The sequence below is a fragment of the Triticum aestivum genome, chromosome 6B, assembly GCF_018294505.1.
Source record: "Triticum aestivum cultivar Chinese Spring chromosome 6B, IWGSC CS RefSeq v2.1, whole genome shotgun sequence".
NCBI classification, from domain to species: domain Eukaryota; kingdom Viridiplantae; phylum Streptophyta; class Magnoliopsida; order Poales; family Poaceae; genus Triticum; species Triticum aestivum.
Genome location: NC_057810.1, coordinates 626,472,996 through 626,486,226, shown reverse-complemented (window position 1 = coordinate 626,486,226; position 13,231 = coordinate 626,472,996). Strand labels below are relative to the sequence as shown.

The window sequence follows — 13,231 nt, the reverse complement described above, 5'->3', positions numbered from 1 at the left end:
GATCTTTTATAGCTTTCGTGTGTATAGTTGCAACCCCATGTTCATATGTTACTGGCAATGCATTTTACATGAAAACAGCACAGGAGCTTGGTGATCAACTCGTTGACAACACAGAAAACCAACCGGTAGAGTGGAAAAGTGGGCCGCGGCCGTGAGCTGAATCAAATTGGATTTAGTTCATCTACACCACGTCCCTTGGCCCCTGCACCTCAACAAGCCTGCCTCAAAGGAGCCTTTTGCTTTCATCAAATCGTCTAATCTAGGTTTTACATCATATACACCAAGGAAAACAAAACGGTGTCGTGGCAAATGAAAGAATCCGTATATGAAGGTTTGTCAGTGCAAATCTCCCAGTCTCTGAACGAGCTGCTCACGCGCTGGTGACACCTGACATCCAGGGCACAACAACAGGGGCTCTCGGATGAGAATCTCTGTAAGACTCGGAATACTTGTCTTTGAAGTTCAGTTTAGGCTGGTCAGCCTGCAAAGCATCACAAGATAATTAGGCTGTGCGAAGAAGAACAATCAACAGCTCATGTCATCTTAACAGAAAATAAAAGTTAACAATGTGAGGTACATCAGTTTAAATTTAGATGAATGATTTGACTATATAACAAAGCCTCGTGCGTAGGTAAACATTGGCAAAAAATACACCGGTAGTGCATATCACAAAAGTATTTGCCCGGCCATGTAGCAAGAGCAGCAAGTCGAACCATACTCTAAACAATCATATTGTCACAGACCAGACTTGTGCAAGATAACAGCAAGAAATTAGAGCATCTCCAGCCGCGCCCCCAACAGGCCCTCCCCAGACGTTTTTGCCACGCCGGCGCTGAAAAAACGGCCCAGTCGCCCCCCAAGAAGCCCGTTTTTCGCCAGCTCGGGCCGAAACTGGTGCCGGCGGACCCAGGCAGAACCCGGCGCCCTGGGGGGTGCCTGGGGCGCCGGCACAAGCGAAAAGGGCGCGTGGGTCCGCCCTGTCGGCGAGTCGAGCGCCTCTTCCCGCCGTTTCTTCCCACTTTTCCCCACTTCCCTCCCCATTTCCTCCTTTCCTCCCGCCAATCTCCCTCCCGCTCGCCTCCCAGCCGGCCGCCATGGCACCGAAGAAGTACGCCGTCCCCCGCGCCGCGGCAACCGCGACCGCCTCCGTTGCCCAGACGAAGCAGAGGAAGCCGCCGGGCATGACAAACGCCGATTGGAGGGTAGAAGTGCAGCGACGGGAGGCTGTCACCGCCGACCGGCGGAACAGGGCCCTCGCCAAGAAGGCCCGCGACAACGCGGCACGCGCGGCTGCCGCTTCGGCGGACCAGGCCGAGGCCGAGGCGACTCGCGCGGGGATGAATCCCCCCGGCAACCACGCGCAGTACGCGCCCTGGGGCCAACAAGGCGTCGGGTCTCCGTCGCCGCAGCCATGGGGATCGCCGGGCTACGCCGACGGGAACGCGCACGGTGGGTTCAACCCAAACGTCACTTTCCCCCATGGACACCCGGCCCAACGCACGCCCTCGCCCGCCTTCACCGGCTGCAGTACCCTCCATACAACTACTCGCCGCCCGCGTACGCGTCCTCCCCGACGCCCCCTCTCCGCCGTTGCGCACTGCCCTTCTCGCACCTCGGCGACGCCGACGAGACCGAGGCCGACATGGACGACATCATCGCGGAAGGTTCGGCCGCGGCCGCCGCGTCTCCCGGCTTCACCGCGGACGAGACGGTGGATCTCAGCTGCGGCATGGACGGCGAGCTCGGCTACGTCTACGGCGACGAGGAACAGGAGGAGCAGGAGGAGGACGACGAGGAGGAGGAGTCAGCGAGGAGGCGCAAGAAGAAGAAGCGGACGGCCAGGTCAGGCGAGCCACGCATCAAGTGGGCGTCCAAGGAGGAGGAATGCCTCGCCAAAGCATGGAAAGTCATCTGCCTCGACCCGACCACCGGCGCGAACCAGAGCATCGAGACGTACTGGGCACGCATCAAGGCCGAGTTCGACGAGCGCAAGCTCGTCGACCCCTACTTCAAAGGCGTCTACATGCAGCGCGGGTCGAAGGCGATTGCAAACCATTAGGGGCGTATCCAGGGGGCGTGCAACAAATGGCATGGGGTCGTCGAGGAGGTCGCCGCTCGCCCGGAGAGCGGCGCCAGCATTGAGGATCAGGTATGCCACGCCGGTCTCCCGCCTCTCTTCGCCGTGTGCGCCGCCAACTGTTTGTTTGTCCCCGCACAGTTGTTGCGCATGTTCGGCCTGTACCGGCAGAGCAACAGCGACGCCGAGTTCAAGTACCTCCACGTTTACAAGCGCATTGGCAAGTGCGATAAGGGGGCGGAAGTCCGGCGCACCCTCAAGAAGGCCAAGGAGACCTACAAGCCGGACACGCCGACTCCGGGCGCGTCAGATGGGAGGCCGGACGGCAACAAAGGTGCCAAGAAGGGGAAACACGCCGACGCGGCCGCTGCTCGCGTGCAGGAGTCCATCCAGCACTGCCTCGCCGACGCACAGGTCCGGGCCGCCCTTCGTGAAGAGAAGACCGAGGCGCGGTGGTCGGCGTTGATGTCGACCACCGCCGTCAAGCTCAACCTACTCCTGACCAACGTCGCCGCGAAGAAGCGGAACACCGACCTGGCGTTCCTGCTGGGCGGGGCGGACATGCTCCAAAGCACCGACGAGGCGGTCAAGGCATGGTACAGTGCGCATGTTGGCCTCATCCTGGACCAGCTTCCCTCGACGACGCCGCCCACGCCCACGCCGACACCGCCCACGCCCACGCACACGTCGACGCCGCCGGCAAGCCCAACCGATGATGCCGCCGAGACTGCCCGCAGCACAAAAGCCACGCCGCCAAGCACAGAGACCCCGTCAAGCCCGCGCACGCCGACTCCGCCGACGCCGGAGGCCGACCTCGCCGCCTGATGCTTTGCCATCTGTCCTTTCTGCTTTTTGTACGCCGAACTTTTCATCCGATCGCCGATCTACTGGCCGCTTGATCGCCGGATTGTGGCGTCTATTTTGGGCACGGGAATGAACTACGTTTGATTTTGCCGTGGCTGGGGGGCGGCGCCTGGGGGCGTGGCTGGGAGCTAGGCCGCCCCCAGGGGCCGAACTAGCACCGGCTCGCCCCCAGGCCGTAGTTTTTCGGCGCCCTGGGGGGCCGAACGGCTGGAGATGCTCTTACAACCAGTATAACATGAGACAAATGGCTGTTACCAGAACTGAAGTTTCAACAGTTGTACAATGACAGTGGGTAAACATAAAGCAATCAGTATGAGCAACATGTAAAACGGGGAAACCATACACCAGCACCATTTATGGCATCACATGTTTTGCTGTAGATAGATTTATATTCTTTATATTTAGCCCATTAAGAATGTACCACACCACAAACTTGTCCAATGCATCATCCTAAATGATTACTGAGACTAGTTAAAAAGTTCAACACAAGAAAGGGAGCTTGGCTAAAAATAAAATAAAACACACTTGAAAGTGTACAGGCTACAGTCAGCTGCAGGAGCACAGTTGATTACAATTTCAAGAATTATAGTGGATAACTAATGTTCCTGTTTAAACTATTAGGACAGGATTGTTGCATCACATGTAGAATAGTAACCCGTGTATAAGCATGACCCATATTTTGGTTTTGTTATTCAAATCACTACCGATCATTCATAAACACTGGTTTCTCTCCCCATTCCCGTACAGTAAGGACACATGTACGCACATGACCTATGTTTTGTTTCCGCTATTAAAATGACTGATGACCATTCATAAACACCATTTTCTCCCCTAATTCTATAATAAAGTGCTCCTAACTAAACAGTAAACTGTACCATTTCACATATACAACATTCATTAAAATATCAGATGCAGGTCCATTAAGCAGGAAGAATCAGATAATTCTAACACCGCTCCGAACAAGATATGGTTAAACATGCAAACATACAGGGCAATCGATTCAATGGTTAGAAACAGACTCGCAAAAAGGCAGGCGTACCTGTTTCAACCAGCACTCCTGATGTTTATGCTCATATTTATCTGGTGAATAGCAACCAAACTCTGATGGGCAATATACCCATATATTGCACTTCAATTCACCTGGCTTGGCATTCCTAGCCTGGTCTAGACATGCTTGACAACAATCAGCAGCAGATTCTTTGTGGTGCGTTAATCCCCATCTCACAGCAGCGCCACCATAATCGGCATGTAGCTCAGTGTTGCATTGTGGATGCAAAGGTGGACCAGCTATTATTTCTTCTTCTGCAACAATTTATTTGAGACTCAATTTCTCTGAGAAATACGAAAGCTATTCTGTAACTATAATTCTAACACAATGGGTCAGACTTTGGCACCACGATGCGGAGCTTCATGAAACATAATTAACATAGGCAATGGTAGAGAAGCAACCTTCTGGTTCATTCTCAGGTTTGTCATCATGCTCGGTGTGTGGGACTTCTGGTGAAATCCAAAGACCAATATCCTCCAATAGCCCATGCCAGTTGAACTCCAGGGCTCGCTTTAACAATCCTGTAGACAAGGGTGAAACCAAACTATTACAGTTGAGAATTATGAAACAAAAGCAAAAGAAAACGTTTAGAAGCACCCAATATGTAACAAATGATTATGAAGGAATTGGAACACATAGAAGTGAGTATATATTGTTTAACACTATAAAGCTCACATGTACCAAATTATTATGAAGGAATATGAACACATAGAAGTGAGTATATATTGTTTAACAGTAAAGCTCACGTACGTGCTTCCTCACTGGAGAGGCCCAAATTTGATGAATTCTGTGTAGATGCACTTTTTGCATCTTTTAGCGTCTCAACACGCCATGATTCCAAAGCTTCTGTCATATGTTTGGGAATAGAAACATAAGCACTTCAATTTATCGCCAATCAAGACAACAAATAATCCATGAACTGTATTTCTAACAGATGTAAAATAAATCCAGATCTTATGTATCGCAAAAGCAAGTAACAAACAGTAAAAACATGAATTCACTTTTAGCGTTAATTTATAACGTCACACAGAACATAAATGGAACAAAATAATGGCAACTCCAGACAGCTGATACCATCAAGGAGACAGACAGCTGATACCATCAAGGAGACACAGACACACACAAATAGAATATACCCTTTTTTCTGCCAAACAGGTCAATCAATATGCAGCACTTGCTCATCAAATTATCGCAGCTGGCATCACTGCTAGGTTGATACACCAATTGGCCAGTCACACACACAAAAGTAAATACTCCCTCCGTCTGAAAATACTTGTTGGAGAAATAGGTAAAAATGGATGTATCTAGAACTAAAATACGTCTAGATACATCCATTTCTCCGACAAGTATTTCTGGACGGAGGGAGTATATGACAAGTCGACTAAAAAGAGGGAATCGTCTAATGTGGTTGTCATATGTTCAGTTGTTTCAATCAGGAGGGTTGCTTTTCCTGATCATGGATAGAATGTCTCAAACTTGTACAGTATTCAAATCCCGCAACTCTACGCCTATCTAAGACTATAAAAGTGAAAAGGAATCAACTACGGAGTACTATAGAAGTTCACACTTGCAAGAAAGCACTTAGCAATGCAACATATATCTGACAAACTAGTCGAAATAAATAGTACTAATATATACCCTCCAGACAAGCTATTCAGCCCTCTCTGAACTGAACACATCAAACGGCATGCTGACAGAAAATAGCCGGTGTGTGTCAAGCTGTCGACCAATAACCAAAGATAAACATACAAGTCCAAGTTATGCACACATATTATGGAAAGCCAGGAGCTCACTTCATTCTACACAAAACAGTAATAGTACACTACTATTGCTAATTCGAAACTAGATATGCAAATATACCTCGTTGCTGGATGGCACTGCCGTTATCCCCTAGCTTGTTCAGCCGCCCCACAAGCTCATACGATACCCTCAGCTTCAGCTCGAGAGGCAGCTCCTTCCGCCTTTTCTCCTCCCGTGCAAAAACCTTCTGCAGCTTCTTCACCTTTGGCACCCAAAAATCCTCAGGGATTAGATCGCAAAGCCATGATAACAACTTGTACCAATGAACTATAAACACCATCGAATTCTGCAATAGGCTTTCAAGAGCGGTACCGCCTGGACGAGCTCGACGGGCTCGGCCTCGCGGCGAATCCGGATCGACTCCTCCACCCTCCTAATCTGCTCCTCCGTGTACTGCACCACCTCAACCCCTAACAAAAAATCGAAAAAATAACACCGAGTCAGATCGCGGATACTGCCAGAGTCGTCGCAGGCACGGCGAGGGGCCGGGGAGCGGGCGCCTCACGTTTGGGCCCGGGGGCGAAGGAGGTGAGGGAGCGGAGCACGAGCAGCGCGACGACGAGGTTGGCGAGGCAGACGGCCACGGTGATGCGCCGGTACGAGAACCACCCCGCCGCAGTCGCGCGGCCGCCGAACGACGCCGCCCGCGCTATTCCCCTCGCCATGTCGCCGCCGTCTCCGCTGCCGCCATCCCTACCGCCGACGGCGCGGCATTGCGCTCCGCCGCCGCCGCCCCCGATTCGCGAGCTCCCCGCCTCCTCGATCTCGCCCGCGGCCGCAGGAGCACGCGCCGCGAGGGCCGGTGCGCCGCGCTACAGCCCCGCCCCCGGCGCTCGGATGCTACAGTGCTAGAAGCTTCTGGAATCCCGGCCGGGCAGGGCAGGAGCCTCTCTCCGCGTTCGCCTGGGCCTTCCCGTTTCCGCAAATGGAAGTTGGGGAGCAACTTGAGGGGGGTGGACAGATCAAAAATGCTAGACGTACAGGCTTTTACAGGTTTCTACAGGCTCCTTCCAAACTTTCTAAACACCCCTCCCCCTGATTTCAATGGGGTGGGCCCGTGCCTCTACTAATGACCAATTAAAAACCGCCACAACACCCTGTAAACCCCTCATGCCTGTAACATCCTGTATGTGTAGCAAAGCTCGTGGACAGATAGCATGGAGGGTGGAGGCGTGAAGGTGGTAGTGCGGGATTTTCCTCCTCTCTGGCGCGTGGGCCCCGGCACATGACAGCGCCGTTGGGCCCGGTTGCCAGTGAAAGAACTGCCGACAACGCGTAGGCTGGGGTAAAAAAGCCGAGCGGTTGTGGCAGATTTGTTGTGGTCGGTGAGATTACAGCGGATCGGTGGAGCTACGTGGATGGTTGCCATTGGGCGCCGTAATTCTCCCAACTTTTAGCAGAACAAGTATTGGCAAAAATGCCAGAATGGTTTGCTCTAATTGCAAGCAATTCTGATTCTAATTACAGACAGAATAGAGCAGAACACATAAGTAAAACAGTTCCTATAAATACATATTTGTCCTTTTTTTGCACGCCACATATGTATAATGTTATGGAATTTTGCACATACATAGTATACATGTGTATGTATATTCCATAAAAAAATCAAAAAATATCACGGTGCAAAAAATGATATTTTGAAACCGAGCTCCATGGAGCTCATAGCAAACATCCTCCCATTTTAACCCCCTCTTGTTTTGGAGAGCGACAGCAGAAAAGTGTTGATTGATGAAGCAGCATCAGGCTGATAATCAATCGCGGAGAAGTATCAATAAAGCAAAGCAGATCTTCATTTTTTTTTCTGCCAACAAATGCGGCAAGACATGGCTTTCATCAGCCCCAGAACCAACCAACTCAATCAGAATCCAGGCAGTCAGTCAGAATTCAGGCCTACCCGCAACAACCAAGGGGGCTGATCTGATCTGCAAGCTCACCCTATAATCCCAACAACAATGCAAAACTTCGTATATATAATCTATTATGCATCAACCTACTGACGTATCGAGATAAATAAAAAAAAGTGTAGTTTTGCACTTGGGAGTTTGATTGGACGATGTGCAGCCCCAGAAAAATTGCAGCTTCTGTCCCAGCTATCCAGCCTTTCACTCATTGACGTCTCTGTTATCCGGCCTGGCTTAACACTGTGTCAGTATTTCCACGCCATCTTCGGTTATCAGTAGTGTGTGCTCAAACTGCGCTGTCAGGCTCCCGTCCTCCGTCACCGCGGTCCAGTCGTCGGACCATATGGTCGAGTTTGTGCTCCCTATGGTTAGCATCGGCTCTGAATTGACACACAACAGTCAGGAGAATCTGTTAGTGTTCATATGCTTCTTATGAAGGCCAGTGATCCTTATAAGTTATACAAGTAAACTTGACTGAAGCTATGTCTACAAGGAACACAGTTCCGATTTATGAAGTATAATCAAATCTAATGTGTGCCAATCTTATCTATTTCAATCTAACAAGCATGCAGATTCTTTAATCCCAAGCTGATTATTGAAATAAGGACACGCTATGTGCATAGACTGTAGCGACAGTGGAAAAATGTACCTATGGTAAATGTTTGGTTCAAAATCATGCGGCCCTTTTCATTATTGCCTGTAAATTCAAGAGACGTCAGTCCACGGCAGCACATATATTCCATATCTACACTGAAGTAGAGCAAATCCAATGGTTTCTCATGTTGAACTCACGGAAATGAAGCACTGCAGGCTCAGCATGGAACACTTTCCCTACCCCATGGCCCACAAATTGTTGAACTACACCATATTTGAATTTATCTGCATGATCCCTTCAAAGTTTGAAATCTTCAGTCAGGTAGTGCGTTTGAAGAAATGACGACGATATCCAGTAAGCACAAAATATAATAATTACAAATCTATAGATAGAAGGAATAAGCTTTCGATTTAATTATGTCCAACAAACTCAACCAGTACTCAGTCTACCTCTGTCAGTCTGTCACTGTATCAGGTACTGGCACAAAATATCCAAATTCTAGCAAGCCAAGTTCAGTGCAACACAAGCTAACATGGCACGGAAAGTACGTTTAGGCCCAGTTCTTTTGGGCCGCAGCTTGTGCAGAAACAGCTTCTCCAGAGCTGCCCAGAGAAACTGCGGTGGGAATAAGCTCTAGAGAAACCAAAATAGTTTGTTTCAAGGACACAATTAGTTATTTCTTTTCAAAAACAAGCAACCATTCTTATGTCCACTGTAATCGAAGTCCAAGAAAATGGGTACTATCAATATCAAGTTATGTGCTAGATGCAAAAGAACCAAACAGCACCGATTTCTAACTTTTGCCGCAGAAAGTTTCTGAAATATAGAATCCCCTGGTTACAGAATCAACATATTGCGAAAGAGTGATGAGAAAAATACAAGTGTGCAAGCCTCCCATTTACTTACTGTATGGTTCTACCAATGCGGTTGATCTCCACCCCAGGAGCACAGATTGATATAGCCTTGTCAAGAGATTCTTTCGTTACCTGGTTGGGAAAAAGAACATTCCATAAAACTTTGAACGAAATAATGCATAGCAAAGAACCTTTTCTCTAAGAAAAAATTATGTGACCTTATTGCCATCTGACTGAAAATAAAGTGACTTAGTATGGTTACATCTTTAACATGCAAACAAATTATGTCCAGATTACATTGGTACTTATTCCCCAATGTCTATATATACAACTGCTTAAAGATGCAAGAGAGTACAGGCATATACCTGTGGAAGTACAACAGCCAAAAAATAAGAAAAACATGGAAGAGAGTACAGGCATATCACTAATGCCAGCAAACAGCTGGAGTTCCTGCCTTCATAGACTAATGCATATTTAGAGACAGAGTATTAGACAGAATATTCTTATGAGAGAATTGAGATAACCTGAACTAACTTCTTAGCTTCATCATCAACATCACCACAGAGAAATGTAGCAGATGTATCACCATGGTAACCCTGGAATCAAATATGCATAGACCATAAAAAGGGAATGGGTCAATTTAGATACCAATGGTAACCCTGGAATCAAATATGCATAGACCATAAAAAGGGAATGGGTCAATTTAGATACCAACTATAGCTTCAGCATCTATATTAAAAAAATCCACAATACTCCATATATATATAAACAGATGGAATTAAAGTAATATATCAACTGAATCTGCACCCAACATAGATTTTGCATTCTCTCATATAGAAAAAGGAATGTTGGATGTTTGTTCACAACAAGCAAGAAACCACTAGAACAAAATATCCTCTAGAAAATCATCACAAAGGATATCTATCACAAATAAGCACTTCAGTTTCTTTCTTTACTTGTACTTTGTCTGTGAGGGAAGCACAGCGACTTAACAATAGTCAGCTCAGGAGATGTATAGATTATCTTTGGCTTACATTGAGATAGACAGTAACATCGATGTTGATGATATCGCCATCCTGCCCAAAAAAAAGATTAACTGTAAATTGATTGGTATGTATTCAAAGTCATTGTCTCCAGATGCTGGATTGCTTACCTCAAGTGGACGAGAATCTGGTATCCCGTGACAGATGCATTCATTCACTGAAGTACAAACACTCTTCGGGAATCCACAATAACCAAGAGGTGACGGGTATGCACCGTTATCTATTATCATTTGGTGCACTGCTTTATCTATCTCATCAGTTGTGATGCCTGGCTGTAAATAAGAACCGATCAATTTTTGACACTCGAGTCTTAGACCACCCTAGTCTATGGGCTACTTTTCAGAAATGCGGTACTTCATGAGAAGGGACTTCTACTTCACAAACTACTTAAAAGGTGTCTAAAATGTGTATCAGTTGTGTCCTGCACCTTAACCTTTACCAGAGGATCCATTTGCTCAGTGTGCTCTTTTCTCTTAACAAAGTATTGGATGAATGGAATGAGGTTTCCGTTGTGAATGTAATGTTCCGCGACTAAAAAGAATAATCAGGTACCAATGCCAATAATAACATTACATTTACAAGTGTTCCAGCAAACTTCAAAACTTGCGCGGCAAGCTTTCCAGAAGCTCTCATGCATTCGATCCCTTTTTCATCATGTATTTCAGGTCCATCGTTCATCTGAGGTCTTTGACGGGAATTGACATAAGGAGGCCGCTGTATATGACTGGGAATGGTTAGACGAGGAGACACTTTCCCAGGTCGTAGGCGTCTAGGGTTATTTTCCAGTGAGTCATCCCGACTTCTGTGGAAGTCCAAAAAAGAAAAAAAACGTAAATGTGAATCTACATGTATGCTCCATACAAGAGTAAATGTATCAGAGATACAATGGACACAATTTAAAGGCATAGACCAATTCAACCGTATTTTCCACACACTATAAGTAATATAATTAACAGGCACAACATAAAGTATGCCTTGATTTTCACCATAAGATCAGTAAACTCAGGGAATTTTGTACCCGTTTATCTAACGGTGCTTCAAATATTGTTTATCTTACTTTGATACAAGCATTATCTCACTTCTTACTTTCTTAGCATTCTATCTCCTTGAAATGAAAGCACCACAGCAATGTTTCCAGAAAGAAAATATTCAGTTAGATCATATCACCAGAACAAGAATATCCTACTACTGTTGATAATAGAAGTAGTTCCCTGTTGGGCCTTGTGTTCCAAAATGACTTCTTGAACCATGTAGTTCACCCTCTCTAGTTTTTGTTGCAAGGGGACATTATAAGCAACTTTCTATGATGATCAAAATGCATGATGTGTCTCAAAACATCTTCATGAGTATTAAGATATGGCCAAGTTTGATAGTTCCATGGATTGGCACAAGCCGCACGACATCCCTGATCGGTACTCACACATACTACCTAGCCTACAAAAAATGTCTTACATTTTGAGACAGAGGTAGTACAAAACAGTACATGTGAGGAGGCACCTATGCGGCTATGCGCCAGGTGCCTGAAAAAACTTTGTAAGGGGGCACCTATGCACCAGGTGCCTGAAAAAACTTTTGCTTCCGGTCGATTTTTTAGGTCCCCCCACCCCCAATCCAAACCAGTCAAGGTTCTTCCTCCGCTCCGGCCACGACGCCTTGGCGAGCCCCATCGTCCCCGCCTCCAGGGAGGTCCTGGCAAAGCCCTCGTTGTTGCACTGCTCTCTTTCATCGAAAATCGACTGATCCGATATTTCTTTTAAGTTGCCCGATGGATAGCAACTGCATATATGTAAATGTTGCATTGAACCACTACCACCCAAACCTTAACGAAGCTTCCAATGCATGGTATTGGGGGAAAGGGAGCCCCTGAAATCAACTAGCAATAAACATATCTCCCTATGTGGTCAAGGTCAATGCACCAAGTTGTGGATTTGGGTTGCTATGCACTGGATAAAGGCAATCAATAAACTGGCATTTCAGCTTCAGCTCCAGTTATAGCGGTTGGCATAAAAGATGGGAAATACAGTACATGTGTTCCTCCAAGATAGCCAAAATCAGGCCATTACGTATCCATTGATGGGTCAAGCTGTATCACTATAAAGTTGTGTTGCAATGACCACTCTATCTGCCCAAAAATAACAGCTCGCAGCTAATCTAGTGCTGTCGTCACCTCCAACAGGCAGGGCAGGGAATGGCGACCGGGGAGCTCACCTCCTGTTGAAGAGGGTGTCCACCAGGCTGGAGAGCGTTCTCGTGGCCTGGCACGTCACCCGCCTGTGCCCTGCAAGAGGAGACCCGAGCCGTCCTCTGAGCAAATGTTTCCCCCGGAGGAGCTGACGCGGCAAGCCTTTGAGCCGAAGCGCGAAGTGGGAGGGGCGCGTACCTCTGCCTGGGGCGGCGGCGCGGAGGAGCGGCCTGGCGGAGAGCGCGCCGATGCGGTCGCCGAGGAGGGCGCAGAGGAGGCGCGGCGACGGCGGACTCGCCATGGGCACTGCACCGCACGCGCGAGCGGGATATGGGAGCGGACGAAAGCGAGAGCTGTGGTCGAGAGTCGAGACGGATCCGGTCCAGACCGTCTCCTACATTTTGTTTACGGGAACGAATCGGCATAATAAATCTCGTAAACATCGCGGAAGTTCTTACTTTATGAATAGTAAATTTTAAAAAATGCTAGAAAAAATCAAAAAAGAAATTGAACTTATCTTTGTAATATACTAGCAAAAGAGCCCGTGCGTTGCAACGGGACAGAAAAACACACACACTCTTAACCCAATAACCACGACTTGAGACCTTGATACGTAGACGTTCTTTATTTTAAAATTGCATCACATTTGTGTTCCCGGTGGTGGTCTCAATGCTCACACAACGAAAACGCATTTGAATGTCGTCAATCCTAAGGTGTCTCTCTCTCACACACATACACACAAACACACACACATACACGCGTGCGCGCGCTCGCGTGCACACACAATCATTGAGAATAAGATGAGAAAATGTTGTTTTTTCCCGTGAGGTTTTTCAGAGTTGTGCATGCGTGGTTATCAATGTTTTT

General features: G+C 47.6%; 2 protein-coding genes across 2 annotated transcripts; both read right to left on the bottom strand.

Annotated features, from left to right (window-relative positions):
• LOC123138369 (uncharacterized) lies at positions 1–6,748 on the bottom strand. The gene is made up of 7 exons (XM_044558337.1): positions 6,295–6,748; positions 6,102–6,199; positions 5,850–5,991; positions 4,740–4,835; positions 4,391–4,510; positions 3,981–4,243; positions 1–481 (listed from the first exon to the last, which is right to left on the bottom strand). The coding sequence occupies exons 1-7, from the start codon at positions 6,452–6,454 to the stop codon at positions 371–373; spliced, it is 990 nt and encodes a 329-aa protein (XP_044414272.1). The 5' UTR covers positions 6,455–6,748; the 3' UTR covers positions 1–370.
• Positions 6,749–7,561: 813 nt separating this feature from the next.
• On the bottom strand, positions 7,562–12,761 carry LOC123138368 (methionine aminopeptidase 1D, chloroplastic/mitochondrial). Its single transcript, XM_044558336.1, has 10 exons — positions 12,563–12,761; positions 12,391–12,460; positions 10,756–10,984; positions 10,293–10,454; positions 10,174–10,215; positions 9,664–9,735; positions 9,192–9,271; positions 8,483–8,580; positions 8,340–8,387; positions 7,562–8,070 (listed from the first exon to the last, which is right to left on the bottom strand). Exons 1-10 carry the CDS (start codon positions 12,663–12,665, stop codon positions 7,925–7,927), a joined length of 1,050 nt encoding a protein of 349 aa, XP_044414271.1. The 5' UTR covers positions 12,666–12,761; the 3' UTR covers positions 7,562–7,924.
• Positions 12,762–13,231: the final 470 nt, after the last annotated feature.

Coding starts and splice junctions, on each gene's coding strand:
- LOC123138369 (XM_044558337.1), bottom strand. CDS start 6,454: ATGGCGAGGGGAATAGCGCGGGCGGCGTCGTTCGGCGGCCGCGCGACT. Junction 5,992..6,101: donor CCGTCGAGCTCGTCCAGGCG/GTACCGCTCTTG, acceptor TGGGTGCCAAAG/GTGAAGAAGCTGCAGAAGGT. Junction 482..3,980: donor AGGAGTGCTGGTTGAAACAG/GTACGCCTGCCT, acceptor GATGCTTTGCAG/GCTGACCAGCCTAAACTGAA.
- LOC123138368 (XM_044558336.1), bottom strand. CDS start 12,665: ATGGCGAGTCCGCCGTCGCCGCGCCTCCTCTGCGCCCTCCTCGGCGAC. Junction 10,216..10,292: donor CAGATTCTCGTCCACTTGAG/GTAAGCAATCCA, acceptor TTTTTTGGGCAG/GATGGCGATATCATCAACAT. Junction 9,272..9,663: donor AAGCTAAGAAGTTAGTTCAG/GTTATCTCAATT, acceptor TTTCCCAACCAG/GTAACGAAAGAATCTCTTGA.